Below are 19,805 nucleotides of genomic sequence, written 5' to 3' on the forward strand. Positions count from 1 at the left end.
TTTTGATAAAAATTATCACAAACTTTATAGCAGTGTAGTTATTTTCCTGTGTGAACACGATAATGAGAAAATAAATTTCTCTTCCGAGAAAACCCTTTTCCACAAACTTCACATTGAAATGCTTTTTCAGCAGAATGGATATGGCTATGACCTGATAAACTGCTGCTACTCGAAAATGATTTACCGCAGATCTCACAGTGGTAAGGTTTTTCACCAGTGTGGATACGTCTATGATCTGTTAACGCACTGTTTCGCGGAAAAGCTTTCCCACAAAACTCACAGCTATATGGCCTGATTCCAGAGTGAACACGTTTGTGATCTGATAGGCCACTACTACAAGAAAATCCTTTCCCACAGGTTGGACATTTGTATGGTTTTTCTCCGGTGTGAGCATGTTTGTGTATCTTTAACTGACTGTTCCAAGCAAATGTCTGCCCGCAAAGTTCACAATGGTATGGCTTTTCTCCTGTGTGAACACGTTTATGAACTGATAGCTTGGTGTTTCGTAAAAAAGCCTTCCCACAGATTTCACATTCGTATGGTTTTTCTCCAGTGTGAACACGTATGTGATAAATTAGTTCGTTATTTCGAGAAAACTTTCTATCACAAATTTGGCAAGCAAACAGTTTTTCTTTATGAATACGTTTATGACAAGATAGTGTGCTGCTAGATGATAATGTTTTCCCACAGATGTCACACTGAAATGGTTTTTCTCCTGTGTGAATGTAATTATGATTTGATAATGTACTCTTCTGAGAAAAGGCTTTCCCACAAATTTCACATTGGTATGGTTTTTCCCCGCTGTGAACACGTTTATGATCTGATAATTTATTATTACGTGAAAAAGCCTTCCCACAGATATCACACTCATATGGTTTCTCTCTTGTGTGAACACGTATGTGATAAATTAATTCCCTTGTACGAGAAAAGGATTTCCCACAGAATTCACAGTGGTGTATTTTTTCTTTGTGAATACGTTTATGATGTGATAAGTAACTGTTACAAGAAAAAGCTTTCCCACAAATATCACAGGGGTAAGGTTTTTCACCTGTGTGAATACGAACATGAATCGTTAAGTGGTCTTCATGAGAGAATATTTTCCCACAGACATCACATATGTAAGGCTTCTCCTCTGCCTCTAACATTTTCCAAACAATAGAGATTTCACAGACAATCCTGCTTTACAATCTTTTTTTTTTAATAATCTTGCTATGAAAATAAAAATTTTTTCTCAAACAAAAAAACCTTCCAACAGATTGCAAATCTGAATCAGTTGATGCTGATTGTATAATATTCTTCAAAAGAAATGTCTCACTAGTCAGCTGTTCGCTCCTATGAACTGGTGTGTGTCAATTTAAGATACACCTATAATGAAATGACTTTCCAATCACAACTGACAGTCATATTATAACTGTCTGTTGTACATACGTTTGTCTCAGATCATATTGTTACTCTCAGACACCTTTAGTAAAAACTGGTCATTTCAGTAAACACTGCCAAATGATGGCGTCTTTTTGGCAGAATTCCATTGGTCAATGCAAATGTTCTGAAATTAAAGAAAAAAATATATTAATAGATAACTTACAACCAGGTGTGTAGTTAGCAGTTAGTATGTGTGTGTTTATATGTATGTACATATATGTAAGGAGATTTTTAATGGCTAAATTATAGGAGGAAGGACAACACCCACAGCCCTTTTCACTGGCCAAAAACTCAACTTACTGACCTCTGGTGAAAGTGATGTGTATAGTTTGTTACACAATATAAGTAATTATTGTGTTGTGTGACACACATTAAGTAATTACTTTATTACACACTTTAAATGATCACTGTGTTATATTACATTAATACAGTACTTGGAATCAGTATATTATGTAAGTAATATAAGTAATCAAAGTGTTTTGTTACACACACCAAATGGTCATTGTGTTCACCAATCACTGCATTCTCTTTTCCTGCCCTCTCTCCCACTCACCTTTTACACTCTTGTGAACTTCCTTGCTCACCCACCCTGTCCAATCTTCTGTACCACTCCGCTCCACTTATATTCACCTCTTTGTATCACAAGGGTATGACCTAGCACATCTTCACTACCATCCTCTCTCTCTCTCTCTCTCCCCTAACTAGGATAGACATGTATCTCCTCTACATCTGTTTCTGCCCCTCTGTCATAGTTTAACCTCTCATCACCTAGCAAAGCCACTTCCTTCAAAAACCACTCCCCCACTCAGTTGAGGGGACTTTGTCTTATTCTGTAAAGTGGTTGGCATAAGGAAGAGCATCCGGTCATAGAAACCATGCCAAAGCTGACAGTAGAGCTTGGTGCAGTTCTCTGGTTTGCCAGATCCTGCCAAACCATCCAACCCATGCCAGCATGGAAAGCAGGTGTTAAGTGATGAGGATGAGGATACTAAGTGATAACTATGTTATGTTACACAATGTAAGTTATCGTTGTGAGTATGTATCACATATCATCATCATCATCATCATCATCGTTTAGCATGGAAAACGGACACTAAACGATGATGATGATGATGATGATATGTGATACATACTAAGTGATCAATATACTGTGTTCAACTCTGTAATTCATCAACATATTTTTATCCTATCAGTGTTTCCAGTTCTGTGCTGGTGCAACGTAAAAAGCACCATCTAAATGTGGTCGATGCCAGGTCCAACTGACTGGCTCCCATGCCGGTGGCAGGTAAAAAGTACCAACCGAATGTGGACGATGCCAGCACCCATTGACTGACTCTTGTGCCGGTGGCACATAAAAAGCACCATCCAAACGTGGCTGATGCCAGTAACCCCTGACTGGCCCCCATGCCAGTGGTACGTAAAAAGCTCTATCCAAACGTGATCGATGCCAGGTCCGCCTGACTGGCTCCTGTGCTGGTGGCACATAAAAAGCACCTGCTACACTCTCGGAGTGGCTAGCATTAGGAAGGGCATCCAGCTGTAGAAACACTGCCAGATCAGATTGGAGCCTGGTGCAGCCGCTGGCTCTCCAGACCTGTCAAACTGCCCAACCCATGCCAGCATGGAAAGCGGACGTTAAACGATGATGATGACGATTTAAATAAATAAAAGTCATTAATGCGTTCCATGATACACATTATAAGCAAAAAAAGAGAAAGAGAGATCGAATTGACTAAAAATTATAACAATATGAAAGAAAAAATACGAGGAGTCAATTTGTTCGACTAAAACTTTTCAAGGTGGTGCTCAAACATGGCCACAGTCTAATGATTGAAACAATTAAAAGATATTGTTTTAAAGACTCTAGATTAACATTCTTTAAAAAAAATATACATAACAAGAGTTATGTGTGGTAAGTAGCTTGCTTACCAACCACAATGGATCTGGGTTCAGTCCCACTGCGTGACACCTGGGGCAAGTGTCGTCTACTATAGCCTCGGGCCGACCAAAGCCTTGTGAGTGGATTTGGTAGACGGAAACTGAAAGCAGGCCGTCGTATATATGTATATATATATATATATGTGTGTGTGTGTCTGTGTTTGTCTCCCCAACATCGCTTGACAACCGATGCTGGTGTGTTTATGTCCCCGTAACATAGCGGTTCGGCAAAAGAGACCGATAGAATAAGTATTAGGCTTATAAAGAATAAAGTCCTGGAGTCGATTTGTTCGACTAAAGGCGGTGCTCCACCATGGCCGCAGTCAAATGACTGAAACAAGTAAAAGAGTAACGTAAATCTTTAAAAAAAATAAGGAAAAAAGATAAAACTTGACACTTACAGAAATGCAGAACATCCCCCACCCCCACTTTCATTCATTTACTAGCAGTATCGCCCGGCGTTGCTCGGGTTTGTAAGGGAAATAACTATATAAGCATTTTTAGAGAGTTATAGCCAAAAACTTGCAAAAAAATGATGGTAATTTTTTTTTTAAATCGTTGACTCATCGTAGACATTTTTAGAGAGTTACTTCCCTTATATAATAGCGAAAAAATGCATTAAAATGGAAAAAATAATGGTAAATTTTTTTTTAAATCGTAGACTCATCGTAGATGCGCGCTAATACCCAGAAGGGCTCGATATGAATCACGACTATAAGATACCCGGTTTTGGTTAAACTGCACCGCAAAATGTGGGAGTAGTTAGAATCTAAATCGTAGGAGACAGACACACAACCTTACTTTTATATATAAAGATTTCTGTGGATTCTTAACCTACGATGTTTAAAACAAACATCAGAAGAAATTACGGTTTTACGTACACTAAATGGTAAAATAACTTCTGATTCTCTTCTTTGGGGACACCATAAAATGCATAATACTCTTTTACTTGTTTCAGTCATTTGACTGCGGCCATGCTGGAGCACCACCTTTAATCGAGCAACTGGACCCCGGAACTTATTCTTTTGTAAGTCCAGTACTTATTCTATCGGTCTCTTTTGCCGAACCGCTAAGTAACAGGGATGTAAACACACCAGCATCGGTTGTCAAGCAATGCTAGGGGGACAAACACAGACACACAAACACATACATATATATATATATACATATATACGACAGGCTTCTTTCAGTTTCCGTCTACCAAATCCACTCACAAGGCATTGGTTGGCCCGGGGCTATAGCAGAAGACACTTGCCCAAGATGCCACGCAATGGGACTGAACCCGGAACCATGTGGTTGGTTAGCAAACTACTTACCACACAGCCACTATATATATATATATAGTAATGCACCTTGGGCAAGAATCTTCTCCTTCTACCACAATAACTTTGTGTAGATCCAATGTCTACTGAGTAGAAAGAATATTGATAGATGGAAACTGTACGGAAGCTTACATTTTCTCCCCAGTACATAAACAGTATGTCACGTTGCGTTTTTTTTTTTATATATATCACATACGTAACTTAGCTATTCATAAAAAAATAACAGATTGGAATAAATATTAGGGATCGATTTTCAAGGACCTTATTCGAGATGGTGCCCCGCCAAGAAGACAGGTTATTATTTCGAAAAATATTGTGAAATAAGCAGTCTTATAAAGCTATCATTACCGATAAAGTTATTTTCATGACATATATACACAAAGCATCGTTAAAATACACAAGATAACAACGAAATTATAAGTTTAAACTGACAACAGTAACTGGAACCAACGAGAGTCTCTTATAAGGTTGCTTGATCTGCTAGAAACAGCAGTTAAATCTCATCCGATCGTCATTATGATAAACACTCTATGCAGATAAAGAAAAAAGTATATAAACAAAAAGACAATGATCACAGCTGGAACGATTTCGATTCTATGTCTATCGGATCTCAGCACAAATGGGACAAAACAGCTTACAGCACGGATACATTAGATAAAAGTGACCTGACAGAATATATATATATATATATATATATATATATATATATATATATATATATATATATACACACTACTTACATACAGTTAAAAAGACTGCTAAGACAGGAACACTTTCGATTCTATGTCTGCTGGATCAGGGCCTACACGGGACTAAACAACACTTGTATACATTAAACTAAAGTTAACTTACCCCAACATAATAAACACTCTTTTAGCATTTCAATGTCCTCAACACTCCACTTCACCTATTTCTTCACTACACCGTGTCCTCATAGGTACGTGGATCATACCTACACACACACACACATATATATATATATATATATATATGTATATATATATATATATATATATGCGCAGGGAGGGAGAGAGAGGTGTGTATATAGATATAAATATATATGTGTGTTGTGTGGGTGTATAAAAGGGTTCTGTCAGCTTCCAAAGTTCTTGAAAGCGGCGTGTTATGGCTGACCGGAAGTGAAGACCAAACTGACCGATAAACACACACACGCACCTCGAAAACAAACAATTTATTTCTTCAAATCGTTTCTCATCAGGATTATATCTGCGTAATGTTCAAATATAAATGGTATTCAAAAAGATCCCCGCTGTTTACACTTTCTTCAGTCCGCTTGGACGAAAGATGAGTACCAGTAATATTTGGTGGGTTAACCCACCAATGGACTGACGTCCCGTTCAGCAGGGGGAGGGAAAATACCTATTTCTTTATTACCCACAAGGGGCTAAACACAGAGGGGACAAACAAGGACAGACATAGGTATTAAGTCGATTACATCGACCCCAGTGCGTAACTGGTGCTTAATTTATCGACCCCGAAAGGATGAAAGGCAAAGTCGACCTCGGCAGAATTTGAACTCACAACGTTACGGCAGCCGAAATACGGCCACGCATTTCGCCCGACGTGCTAACGATTCTGCCAGAGGGAGGGAAAATACCCCCCGAAATCGGAATTGGTTCCAGTCAAATTGGCCTGTAGGTCCGAGACAGACTGATATTATATACAAGTGCCACCTATGGAGCCTCTATGTGGTCACACAAATAGCTAGAAATAGAGCCACGTCTCCCTCAAATCACACCTATTTAAAATAAAGAACCCATATAAAGAGAGGATTGTCACGGCTGCATTACCTTTGATAAACACTTTGCTGGGTCAGATTAGAGTCTGAGCTAAACAACAGCAATATATACATCTATACAAGTAAAAAATAATAAAGGAAAACGGGATCGTTGTGTTTGTGTGCATGCAATCAAATATATAGACAGACAAGGAAGGCGGCGAGCTGGCAGAAGCCTTAGCACGCCGGGCGAAATGCTTACCCGTATTTCGTCTGCCGTTATGTTCTGAGTTCAAATTCCGCCGAGGTCGACTTTGCCTTTCATCCTTTCGGGGTCGATAAATTAAGTACCAGTTGCGCACTGGGGTCGAGGTAATCGACTTAATACCTTTGTCTGTCCTTGTTTGTCTCCTCTATGTTTAGCCCCTTGTGGGGTAATAAAGAAATATATATAGACAGACAAGAAAATCTGGGACTTCTATTCAATTCAGCCGGCATTCTTGTAGAATAGCGTCGGACATTAATTACCCAAGAGACAAACCACCTCACCACCCCCGTATTTATTTGCTGTATATATTTTAAGTATCATAAAGTTACGATTCTGGGATCTTTTCGGTTTGAACGGCAGTTTTTTCTACCGGTGTCATATGAAATTGTCACCCATAATTATGACCCTAGTATCGATCTATTGCATTTCAATGTGTTTTAGGGTTAGGGGTGGAGGGAAGGGTATCTTTTTTTCTTCACAAATGTATATAAACCCAATCTGTTTCTTAAACGAGGGACATATTCATACGGCACAATGTTTTTTTACCTCAATGGACGTCATTGATTGGTTGAAATTGCAGAAATTGAAAAAAAATATATCTTACAAACTATAGAATTTTCTCAATAAAGCCAAGAGAAAAATATCCAAGATGTTTTATAAACACATTCTACCAGTATACGAAGTTTTAAATTTTTTTAGTTACCTAGAAATTATGTTAAAAACTGCCGTTCAAACCGAAAAGATCCCGATTCTGCGAGAGAAAAAAAGTTGGGCATATTTCTTTTCCCACCACCTTTCCCCTTAAGTGTCCAGTTTTTATAATAATAATAATTCATTCTTTTATTGGCCACAAGAGCTACTATAAAGATACATTAAAGAACATAATAATAATAATGATAACAAGAGCACTCAGAGGGCGCAAACCTCCGCCAAGGCAACACCAACGTCCTCTCAACGATTGGCCAGAGATGATTTTTAAAATGAGAATATCTGAAATAAACTTGGCTGCTCTCACAACGAGAATACTAAAAATGAACCCGACCGCTCTCAAAAATTAAGTAAAAAAAAAACAGGAAAAATAATCCAGAATCCTTGTCCGATACCGGATCGATCCCAAAATCTAATCAGTTCGTGCCAGTCACGAGGCCAAACATTCCTGAAAGTTTCATCTGAATCCATCCAGTGGTTCTTGAGATATTCTGTCCACGAACAAACAAACATGAATGAAACAATACCTATTTCTTTACTACCCATAAGGGGCTAAACACAGAGAGGACAAACAAGGACAGACAAACGGTGCGTAACTGGTACTTATTTAATCGACCCCGAAAGGATGAAAGGCAAAAATCGACCTCGGCGGAATTTGAACTCAGAACGTAGCCGCAATGAATGAAAACAATACCTCCGCCTTTTAGCGAAGGTAAGACGGAGGTCTTTTTGCTTTTTTTGGGGGGGGGGTAGAAAATTACGTTCATTTTTGAAGATTCATACTTCTCAGATTTATGAAATAATAGATTTAAAATAATATTTTTAGAAAAATCTGAAACAACTATTTATTGCCGGACCAATATTTAACGCAGACACATCCGAAGAAATTACACATTTTGATGCACTCAATAATTTCCAACACTCTTTTGCAAGAATTTACCAATTCAGCCTGGTTCAATAAATTACACACCTCTTAACTGTAGTTTAAATTAGCAATAAATATCAGTCAATGTCACTAACTCGTGCCTTAAAATTAACACAGCAGTAAAGGTAGTCACTCGGTAATTCCCTTTCTGACCCTCTATTTTCTTTTTCTTTCTTTTCTTTTTTTCAATATTTAAAGATGTGTCCTAAAGTGAGGTTAGAGAGAACTGGCCAGTGAGATACTTCGGGACCATCAGTTCAACAGAAATAAATAATAACATTGGGGGAGGGGGTGAAATTTAAAAAACTTTTTTTTTCTGTTTCGCATATTCGTAATCTCTGACATCTAAAACGTAGGACACCGAAAAAAAAATGCTTTTTTTTTTCAAGGAGAGGTGCGAAACTGCATCAGCCCAATTGTTCTGAAAGTTTTGAAGGGATACTGTAAATGGGGTACGTTTGTGTAATTATACCTCACTTAGATTGCACCTTATAACATTAATGTAGTAACACAGTGACCCTTGGAGTCTGAATGTGAGTGAGGACACAATTTATGACCAACTTATATTATTATAGGATCACCACAGAATTATTATAAGGAAATTTACCATCTTTTGTGTCTGTGCAGCGCTCACCTATGATATGTATATATATACTTTACGCATGAATATATGTGTATATATATTCATTGTTCAGTCTGAATCCGGAAGTGACGTAGCAGATCGTCAATAGAAAACATCCTATGGTGTAAAAATGGGGAGTGAGGTGCGTGATTATATCGTTGGAACTTGTCTTACAATGTGTCCCCATAAGGAAATAATATTTAGAGAGAAAGAAAGATTGTTACATCGATTTGAAACTAAGAGAGACCGTGATATTAATGGTGGGATATTACGCGCTGAACGTTCGAAGATGGTGAAGGAGTATTCCAGAGCCGCTGCCGGGAAAGCCGAACACAAACCTTGCCAACTCAGACCGGCGCCAGTTTTACAGAAAACCGTAAAATATTTACTGAGCAGCCTAATTGAAACTGAGCTGAAGATTGGTTCTTGCTGGCTTGATATTTACGAATATGTGTTCGATCGTTTGCGTGCTGTCCGTCAGGATATGATTATACAAAACATCATCGGATCTCCGGCCATTGACATTTTGGAGAAAATGGTCCGCTTCTTTGTTTACTCAGCTTATCGTCTGTGCGATGAGAAAGCCGGACAAAAGTTCGATCCTGTCATCAATAATACCCATTTACTGGAATGCTTCAAAAGATTGCTGTCCTTATACGAAGAAGGAACACTCGAAATTTGCTGTAATCGTGTTGAATTCGAAAGTCTCTATCAAATCATCAACCTCGGACATTCAGAAGCGTTGAACCATTATTATGAACTCGATTCAGAAATTAGGAATAAGGTGCCTTTAAAAATTGCTTATCAAACGAGTATTGCTTATCATTTGAACAATTATATTCGTGTGTTACGTCAGTTTCAGAGTTTTAGCGATGTGATATCTCGGTGTGCTCTGCACCAACATTTCCTTCCTGTCAGGAAACAAGCACTTATTACCATGTCTGTGGCATACAGCAGTAAACAATGTAGGTATCCTATCTATAAACTGACTCGAATATTAAACATCGACAACGATGACTTAACGAAATCTCTCTGTCGACTTCATTCTGTTGATATTCAAGACGATATGGTTGTTTTCAAGAAGGGAAACTATAAATGCCCCGAGCAGAAAACCCTACCAATGCGATGTACGTCGTTAGATAAACTAGATGAGAATCTAATCTCATCGATTTTGATAGGAGAATCTTGAATCTCTTACAGGAATTGAAGATAAATACTTTGTTTTTTTTTTAATTATATTTTGAAGGGAAGTTTTAATATTGTATATTTTTAAAAAATACATTTTCTAAGATAAAAATTTACCATATTCAACATTGTTTCATAAATTTGAATATTATGTACGTGTGCGTGTTTGCTGTGAACATTCTTTGTGCCTTTGTTGTTTTTATGTTTTGTTATTTCTCTTTCTTCTCGACATACAATGTATTTCCCCGTTTGCATTACTGCTATCATTATTCTTTCGCAACACAGCGGAACATCATTAGTTTTCTCGAACTCTACGTATTACTATATAAATATGCATACACATATCCATACACATTTAGTCTCACCGTGAAATGAAGCCCACATGGATCGTCCCAGCTGCTGGAACGGACCAGTTTTATTGTTATCTGGCATTTGACCGGGATCTGCTCACTTTCACTTCCCAAAGTACCCAACTTCTTACTCTAAGAGTTCTCTCCCCTACTCTCATCACAAATTACTTTTCCACATCACATTCTTTCAACATGTTTTCTTGTTGGTATAAATAGTACGTGAATTAATTTAGCCACAAACTACATACACAATCCTTGTCCACCAATATTATCAAAATGATATCGGTATATGTTTACAATTCACCCAAAACTAGGCCCCACCCCGTGCAATGCGTCCCCTACAAAGGTCGAGATTACATCACATAAGAACATTGTGACACAATTTTTTCACTGCAAATGGTCCTGCACTTTTCGATGTTATCCCGAAAGAAATTAAAGTAGAAAAAGACCCCACAACTTCCAAACGGTACCTGGATAAATTCCTCCCAGAAATACCCGATAAACCACCTATACCTGGATACGTCTCAACCAACAACAACTCTCTGCTCGAGTGGTCCATGGTATCCCGAAATAATTAACTAAAAGACTTTTCCAGGTGGTGCTGTAGAGTTAGTCATGACCTGGGCCGATAATGGACGAAACCAATCTAAGTTATCTATACCGAATGAATATAGGTGCAGGAGTGGCTGTGTAGTAAGTAGCTTGCTTACCAACCACATGGTTCCAGGTTCAGTCCCACTGCGTGGCACCTTGGGCAAGTGTCTTCTATTATAGCCTCGGGCCGACCAAGACCTTGTGAGTGGATTAAGTAGACAGAAACTGAAAGAAGCCCATTGTATATATGTATATTTATGTGTTTGTGTGTCTGTCCCCCCAACATCACTTGACGTCCCCGTAACTTAGCGGTTTGGCAAAAGAGGCTGATAGAATAAGTACTAGGCTTACAAAGAATAAGTCCTGGGGTCGATTTGCTCAACTAAAGCCGGTGCTCCAGCATGGCTGCAGTCAAATGACTGAAACAAAAGAATAAAAGAATCAGTGAATTAACTGAGCTGCACACTATTGCAGTGGTGGCAAAATTGTTAAGATATGTATGTATATTTTTAAACTTTCAAGCGCCATAACTCACACACATCACCCTGCTGGCATGGTTTGGACGGTTTGACAGGAGCCGCACCAGGTTCCATTGTCTCTACAGCTGGATGCTCTAACTAACGCCAGCCACTTTACAGAGTGTACCAGCACCAGTGATTTTTTTACGTGGCACCAGTACCAGTGCCCTTCATGGGTTAGCATTATCATCATCATCATTTAGCATCCACTTTCCATGCTAGCATGGGTTGGACGGTTCAACTGGGGTCTGCGAAGCCAGAAGGCTGCACCAGGCCCAGTCTGATCTGACAGTGTTTCTACGGCTGGATGCCCTTCCTAACGCCAACCACTCCGTGAGTGTAGTGGGTGCTTTTTACGTGCCTAGAAAATTCACAGCTACATAATTTTATTCACTAAAATAAATTGATTAATATCTGTGCATTGAAGGCTGCAATAATTCAAGATCCAGCTGGTGGAATACTAAAGGTGTTTTAGGAAGATTAGCATTTGGAGTCCAATATTATCTTAGGTACAGCATGCAACTCTTTATCCACAATTTGGTTACCATTATAGTATAGCATCAGGAGAGAATAAATGTATTTCTTTACTGCTCACAAGGGGACAAACAAGAACAGACAAAGGGATTAAGTTGATTACATCGACCCCCAGTGCGTAACTGGTACTTTATTTATCGACCCTGAAAGGATGACAGGCAAAGTCGACCTCGGCGAAATTTGAACTCAGAACTTAACGGGAGACGAAATACGGCTACGCATTTCGCCCTTCTGCCAGCTTGCCAGAGAGAATAAATGGTCCATGAATTAACTCAGTTACATACTATAACATCCTCAGGGGTAGTATGAATGACCACTGAATTTCCATAAAAATCTACATTAATGGTCTCTAACATTACTCTAATCAGTGGTTCTTGTCTAGGGTCCATATAGCTCTTGGTGGGATCCATATAAGATTTTGTTAAAATTTGTGTGCAATAAATTGGTCATATTTCTACAAAACTAAAAATATTTTAACAATTTTTTATACAATTCTTAATAATATTTAGTTATAAAAGTATAATAGATTTTTTTTAAAAAAACATTGAATGGCTAAAAGGGTTCATTAGAATAAAACAGGAACCAAAGGGGTCCAGCAAAAAAAAAGGTTAATAATCATTGGTCTATATGCTTGAATTTATAAAACAAGACTTGATGTTTCAAAAAGAAACCTTACATGCAGTTCTTATTCATCATCATCATCATCATCATTATAGTTTAACATCCGTTTTCCATGCTGGCATGGGTTGGGCTGTTTGACTGAGGTCTGGAGAACCAGCAGCTGCACCAGGCTCCAATCTGATCTGGCAGTGTTTCTACAACTGGATGCCCTTCCTAATGCCAACAACTCCAAGAGTGTAGTGGGTGCTTTTTATGTGCCACTGGCACAGGATCCAGTCAGGTGGGCCTGGCATCGATCATGTTCAGATAGTGCTTTTTATGTGCCACGGGCACAGGAGCCAATCAGGGCTTACTGGTATCAACCACGTTCAGATGGTGCTATTTGTGTGCCACCGGCACAAGAGCCAGTCAGTGGGTACTGGCTTCAGCCACATTTGGATAGTGCTTTTTATGTGCCACAGGCACGGGGGAACTGGCATCGACCACATTCAGATGGTGCTTTTTATGTGCTACTGGCACAGGAGCCAGTCAAGTGGACCTGGCTTTTTATGTGCCACCAGCACGGGGGAGCCAGTTTTATTGTCATCTGGCATTTGGTCAGGTTCTGCTCACTTCTACTTACCAAAGTACCGAACTTCTTACTCTACAATATTGGTTTTACTTCACTCAACAGTTCTTCTTAAGTATATCATTTCTCACGACACATCAGAGGTACTCTTAACTGGGCTGGACATGTGTGTCTGCGATCTCACTTTAGTTGCCAGGTCTTATTGTTATTCTGAAATTTCATTGCATCCACTTCTACCTGCAGCTCTTATTGTTGGTCTTGAACGGCATCATATTCACATATTATTGTAAAATGAGATCACAGTAACAGAGTCGGAAATTTGAAAGATAAAGTCGCAATCAATGTGATTCAGTTATAATATTGTCTTCTTAGTTTTAGCCAAGAGAGAGTACAATTACTGGTATTAAAAAATTTGGGCTTTGTAAAACCAGATAAAAAGAAAAGGTGAGTGGGAGAGGCATGTAGAACAAAATTATGCAAAACCCTGAAAGGAAACTTCCCAATGGAATGGAGGGAACCAATCAGTAGTCAATCTAGGAATTCCACTGATCAAAGCCTACGCTAATATTCAAGGGTAAGTGCTCAGTTCCAGCTATTTTCTCTGAACAGGCTCATGTTGAGAGGAAGGACATTTTTATCTCTTTCACCCACATTTGAGAAAGTTCACTAAAGGATATTGTATCTCCCTTTCTCTCTCTCTCTCTCTCTCTCCACTCTTACATTCCTCTTAAATGGAACTCGAAAGAGTTGATGAGGGTTTGCTTGAAGAGGAAGGTGACTGCCTTCATTCCTCCAAACAAGTTCCAACGTATAATCACTTTTGCCATGGCATTCAGATAGAGGTAAATTTCCTACTCTGTTGAACCAAAGGAAAGTGGTGAGGTGATGCACAAAATGGTATTGATCCGTCCAACATGTCACAACAGTCTTTGACAAAATTCCACAAATCAGAAATGCTTGGATACTGGAATAAGTACATAAGAGTTTTGTCCTCTTGTCTGCATCTGAAACAGGCCTGACAGATGGCACTACTGTGTCTTTAAAATCTATTCCAAACTGGCAATACCTCTTGGTTGTACTGCTAAGCCATAGATTTCTGGAAGTTGCCCATGGCACACAGGCTGAAAGTTTTCCAGAATAGGATGTTCAGTTGATCTTTGGTGATGCTTAGATTCTCCTCGGTATTTCATCTGTCTTTACATTCTGAGTTCAAATTCCGTCGAGGTCAACTTTGCCTTTCATCCTTTCAGGGTCAATAAATTAAGTACCAGTTGCGTACTGGGGTCAATCTAATCAAATGGTCCCTACCCCCAAAATTTTGGGCTTTGTGCTTAGAGTAGAAAAGAATATTGTTGTTTGCATCTGTCATTAACTCTCTAGAGAAAGCAAGGGTTGCTGTGCCTCTGGCTGCATTGCCCGACTGGTCGAAAACTGAATGTCTTTGCTTGACTCGGGGTGCAATTCAACAAGACAAATAAGGTGCAACAAATGACAATTATGCCCTCTCACCCAGGAATCTCTGCTTTAGTTGCAGCCTTAGTGTATGCTTGTGCTTAATCAACCACAGTATAACAAACACTCAGCACTGAGGATCTTGACTGCAGGATGGCATTCTGACTGGTGGAACATGTTCCTTCCTCAAGAAGCAACAGAAAAGGTTATCCATTTTGGTCAGAGAATGAAAACTGAAGATAATCTACAATGGAGATGATGTATGTGTTCACTATCTCCACTGAAAGTCATTTCTGGTTCAGATCCTGCCATATTTCATTCCATCTCCTAACTATTTGGAAGACTAACCTAAACCAGATCCTAAACATCTTAACACAACCTGCACTCTAGCAACCCACATTGCTGGCCAATGTGGACTTGTCCCTCTTTCGGTATCAAGTTCAACAATTTATCCAAGCTGATATAAAAGTGATGAATGAAGGTCCTGAGGATTTATCTGCTAGGAATCATGCAGGTCTGCATGCTGCTCATCACATTATTAATGACAAGTGCTGGTTTCTTTTTTGAGCTCCTTGGCCACCATCTTAATCCTTGCACTTAATAGAGTTAAAGATTGGAAATTATTGATGATATCTTCTTGGTTTGTACCCTTCTTCAGTAGTAGCACCATCATTCCCTAGCTAGAAATGCTCCCAGTCTGTTTTCAGTTGTGATAGACATCTGCCAAGAGAGAGGTGAATAAATTTCAAGAATATACACAAAACTTATAGAGAAGAGGGTCCAAACCAAGTTATTTGCATATGTCTGCAAAGGTGTGAGTGTGGTAAGATGTGTACTTCCAACCACATGGCTCCAGGTTCAGTCCCACTGCTTGGCACTTTGTGAGTGGATTTGGTAGATGGAATCTGAAAGAAGCCTGTTATATGTGTGTATGTTTGTCCCCCACCACCATCACTGGGCAACTGGCATTGGTATGTTTACAGCCCTGTAACTTAGCAGTTCACCAATAGAATAAGTACCAAACTTTAAAAAAATAAGTCCTGGGGTCAATTCATTTGATTAAAAATTCTTCAACACAGTGCCCCAGCATGGTCACAGTCTAATGACTGAAACAAGTAAAAGATATTTACTTTCTGACAAACTTATTCAACTACTGTTATTGAAGTTTTTGCAACACATTTTCTTTGTAGTTCTTCATTATATCTGCTAAGAAAAGGTAGATTGTTGAGCAGGGTATCAATAGTCTTTAGCCCACCTCTCTCCCCAAATAGCAGAGTAATATGTTGCTGGAAAACCATGTACATTTGCCAAGATAAGAGCCCATTTTGGTTCATCACAGATCTAATTGTGGCTTTGTTGCAGCATCATATTTGCATTTCTGATGGCACAGCCTTGGCATTGCTTATCAAAGAAATGGCCAAGTGCCATTTTTGTCAATATCATGTTGGTTTCAATGCTTTTTGTAATTCCTTCTCCTAATCTGACTAGACTCACCCCTGAAGCTTATTGTTTTCTATCATTACTTCTTTTCTACACATTATCATTTCTACCCAAATGATTCCTTTCAGAGAGTCCCACCACCTGTTTGTTGATGAATACCACCTCCCAGCTCTTATTTCATTAGTTCACATGCCAGTAACTAGGCCTGTCTATGTGTTCTATACTGACTGTGCTGTTTACGGATGGAGTTGTGAAGACCCTGCATTATCCTTATCTACTCATTGCCATGATATAGATGAGATGGTGCAGTTTATCCATGTCCACACTGGCACATTTGGGAAATCTTGATAACTGTCAGACAATTGGAAATGATTGAACAAGTTTGTGATGTTTTTATTTTTCTTTCTGTTTTCAGAGACTTCCATACAATCCCAGCATGCATCTAAGATCCCATTCCTGTCGCTCTCCATCCCTAACAAATACGACATTTCCAAGAACAACTCTGGATGTCTGCAGAAGTCCAGTTACCTTGTTACCACCTTCTGTGGAAAAGTGGTTTTGCCAAAGTTTTCTCTTTTGTGCATATCATATGGTATCCTGTGGAGGCACAATGGCCCTGTGGTTAGGGCAGTGCACTCACGGTTGTAGGATCGTGGTCTCGATTCCCAGACCAGGTGTTGTGTTTATTGAGCGAAAACACCTGAAGCATCATGAGGCTCTGGCAGTGGGGGAGGGATACCTGCTGTATCTATCTACTTACAACTATTTCACCACAACTTTCTCTCACTCTTTCTTCTGTTGGCCTGCTCATTTAGCCAGCGGGGTGGCGTCATTTGAAGGCTAAAACAATGTGAAGCGCATTGTGACCAGTGATGTGTAGCAACATTTAATAGCCTGGTTGGTCACGGGGATTATGGTGATATGGTATCCATATCTGTGAGAGGTCTGTCTCAGCTGGCGTCAGCTTAGGACACAAAATTGTCAGGAGCTTCTTGGAGTCACACTTATAAGTGACCCTTCTCTATTCCTCCTTCAATATCTCCTCTCTTAGAAGTGATATATGCTCTGCCATGCTATTCCTCTTTTTCCAGCATTTGATCTTTGATTGCCTTGATGTTCTTCTTTTCAGAACTTTGCTATTTTTTCAAATGATGTTATTTGGAAGAAAGACTTGCAATTATTATTGCCGATGCCAGCGCTGCCTTGGCTGGCTCCCGTGCCGGTGGCACGTTAAAAGCACCAACCGATCGTGGCCGATGCCAGACTCCCCTGGCACCTGTGCAGGTGGCACGTAAAAAGCACCCACTACACTCGCGGAGTGGTTGGCGTTAGGAATGGCATCCAGCTGTAGAAACACTGCCAGATCAGACTGGAGCCTGGTGCAGCCGCCTGGCTTCCCAGACCCCGGTCGAACCATCCAACCCGTGCTAGCGCAGAAAACGAACGTTAAACGATGATGATGATGATGATGATGATTGATAAAGCGGTGAGCTGGCAGAATCATTAGCATGCTGGCAAAAATGCTTAGCGGCATTTCATTCATCTCATATTTTGAGTTCAAATTTTACCAATGTTGACTTTGCCTTTCATCTTTTCAGGGTTGATAAAATAGGTACCAGTTGAGTACTGGGGTTAATGTTGCTGCTTCGTGTAGACAAGCAGGGTCACAATCACCACCATGATAACAAAGATGAACAATGGTTTAAATTTTTTGGAGCCATTTATTTTCTACTCGTACGTAACACCATGCACATGTACCCCATGTATATACAAATGTATGGCAAGTGTACGGTAGAAAAAAACTTTGTCGGCTCATCATTCTAGAAGCAGCATTAAAGCGGCAAGCTGGCAGAAACGTTCGCACACCGGACGAAATGCTTAATGCTATTTCGTCTGTCTTTATGTTCTGAGTAGGTGAGGGCGCATGGCTTAGTGGTTAGGGCATTCGGCTCATGATCGTAAGGTTGTGAGTTCGATTCCCGGCGACATGTTGTGTCCTTGAGCAAGACACTTTATTTCACGTTGCTCCAGTCCACTCAGCTGGCAAAAATGAGTTGTACTTGTATTTCAAAGGGTCAGCCTTGTCACTCTCTGTGTCACGCTGATTATCCCCGAGAACTACGTTAAGGGTACACGTGTCTGTGGAATGCTCAGCCATTTGCACGTTAATTTCACGAGCAAGCTGTTCCGTTGATCGTATCAGCTGGGACCCTCGTCGTCGTAACCGGCGGAGTCTTTTTTTAATGTTCTGAGTTCAAATACCACCGAGGTCAACTTTGCCTTTCATCCTTTTGGGGTCGATTCTAGAAGCGTTGGGCCTCATGGAGACAAAGTGGCTGAAATCCTTTTGAGCATTGGGCCTTGTGGAGGCAAAGTGAGTGAACTCCTTTCTAGTGTTGGGCCTCACAGGGGCAATGACCAAGGCCTTTGAAGCACTTTTCGAGCATTAGGCTTCAAAGAGGAAAAGTGGCTGAGCTCCTTTTGAGTGTTGGGCCATGACCAAGACCTTTGGCAATATGTTGTGCTTGAGAAGCACCCTCACAGGCATCACCTGTCACTTCAGTAAGGTGAGTTCCCAAAGATGACAAAAACTTCACTGCTAACAGCCTAGCCCTTAACATCTCAAACACCACAGGCTGGAAGAAGTGGTTCACTGCCAAAAAGATTTTGTTCTGTTCATCTACAGAAGAAATGACTTTCCCATTTACTGCAGCATCCAGGATGTGGGACAGAGCAAAGGAGTTGCAGATTGTGACATCCCAGTTGAGGCCCAGGGACAAAAGGTAAGACTATCTGGTCTCTTCCCATCACTTCTGGATAATCTTGCTGGCTTCAGAAATGAGGTGAGTATCAACAGAAGCCAGGGCTCGCTCGGCATGACAAGTGAAATGACCAGCATTTAGGAGGCAGTAGGACAAACCATGAAGGCCTGTGGAGTTGAGGGGCCTACCACAGCAACATCTCAGTCCCCCACAGACATCAGCTCCCACTCTGAGAGCAATGGAGATACAAAGCTCACCCACATTGTGTAAACCACCAATGTTGGCGATGGGCAGGGCATCAATCCAGTATCCTGAGAATTTTCACCTGCAGAAAGTAGTGACACCTTGAAAATTGATCAGAAAGTTGAAAGCAGTACCTAAGTGCAGATTGTCCTGTACTCTCTGCTTCCATCTATCCTCAGCTGTGTCGGGAACTAACAAACCCAGCTTTCTCTCCAATGTAACAGAGCTTCATCCATCTCCCTATTGGAACTAGTCCATGTTGGAAAGGAGAGGACGTTGCATACCAAAGAGGAACAAGCATGGATTCAAGAAAGAAAACAGGGAAGAGATAGTAATGGACCCCAATTTCAGCAGCATGTACTCAGGTAAAAAAAGAAGCTTTTAGTGCAGTAAACCCCATATTTAAAGAAACTTCATATGTAGGATCGAGAGTGATTTTTTGAGAGCTTTTTTTTTTTTTTAAGTGTCGTATATTCCTTCAAATACGATAATTTGTACCTGCGACAATCAAAGATCAAAATCCAGTCGTTCGTCTCGATTCACCCGACACGTACGTTTCTACGTGTAAAAAGAATTTAATTTTGGATGTTCTGAG

General features: G+C 40.0%; 2 protein-coding genes across 5 annotated transcripts; one reads left to right on the forward strand and one right to left on the reverse strand.

The window, feature by feature from the left end:
- On the reverse strand, positions 1-10,268 carry LOC115213312 (zinc finger protein 676-like). 4 transcript variants are annotated; one of them, XM_036504195.1, is made up of 2 exons: positions 10,246-10,268; positions 1-1,546 (listed from the first exon to the last, which is right to left on the reverse strand). In XM_036504195.1, exon 2 carries the CDS (start codon positions 1,143-1,145, stop codon positions 39-41), a length of 1,107 nt encoding a protein of 368 aa, XP_036360088.1. In that variant the 5' UTR covers positions 1,146-1,546; positions 10,246-10,268; the 3' UTR covers positions 1-38. The 4 variants fall into 4 exon arrangements, with proteins under 4 accessions (XP_036360088.1, XP_029638107.1, XP_036360086.1 ...); XM_029782247.2 differs by lacking the exon at positions 10,246-10,268 and adding an exon at positions 5,535-5,997; XM_036504193.1 differs by lacking the exon at positions 10,246-10,268 and adding an exon at positions 5,423-5,477.
- LOC115213027 (SAC3 domain-containing protein 1-like) lies at positions 8,923-10,211 on the forward strand. Its single transcript, XM_029781930.2, has one exon. The coding sequence runs from the start codon at positions 9,074-9,076 to the stop codon at positions 10,130-10,132; it is 1,059 nt and encodes a 352-aa protein (XP_029637790.1). The 5' UTR covers positions 8,923-9,073; the 3' UTR covers positions 10,133-10,211.
- Positions 10,269-19,805: the final 9,537 nt, after the last annotated feature.

This window comes from Octopus sinensis, linkage group LG6 (assembly GCF_006345805.1).
Source record: "Octopus sinensis linkage group LG6, ASM634580v1, whole genome shotgun sequence".
Lineage (NCBI taxonomy): Eukaryota > Metazoa > Mollusca > Cephalopoda > Octopoda > Octopodidae > Octopus > Octopus sinensis.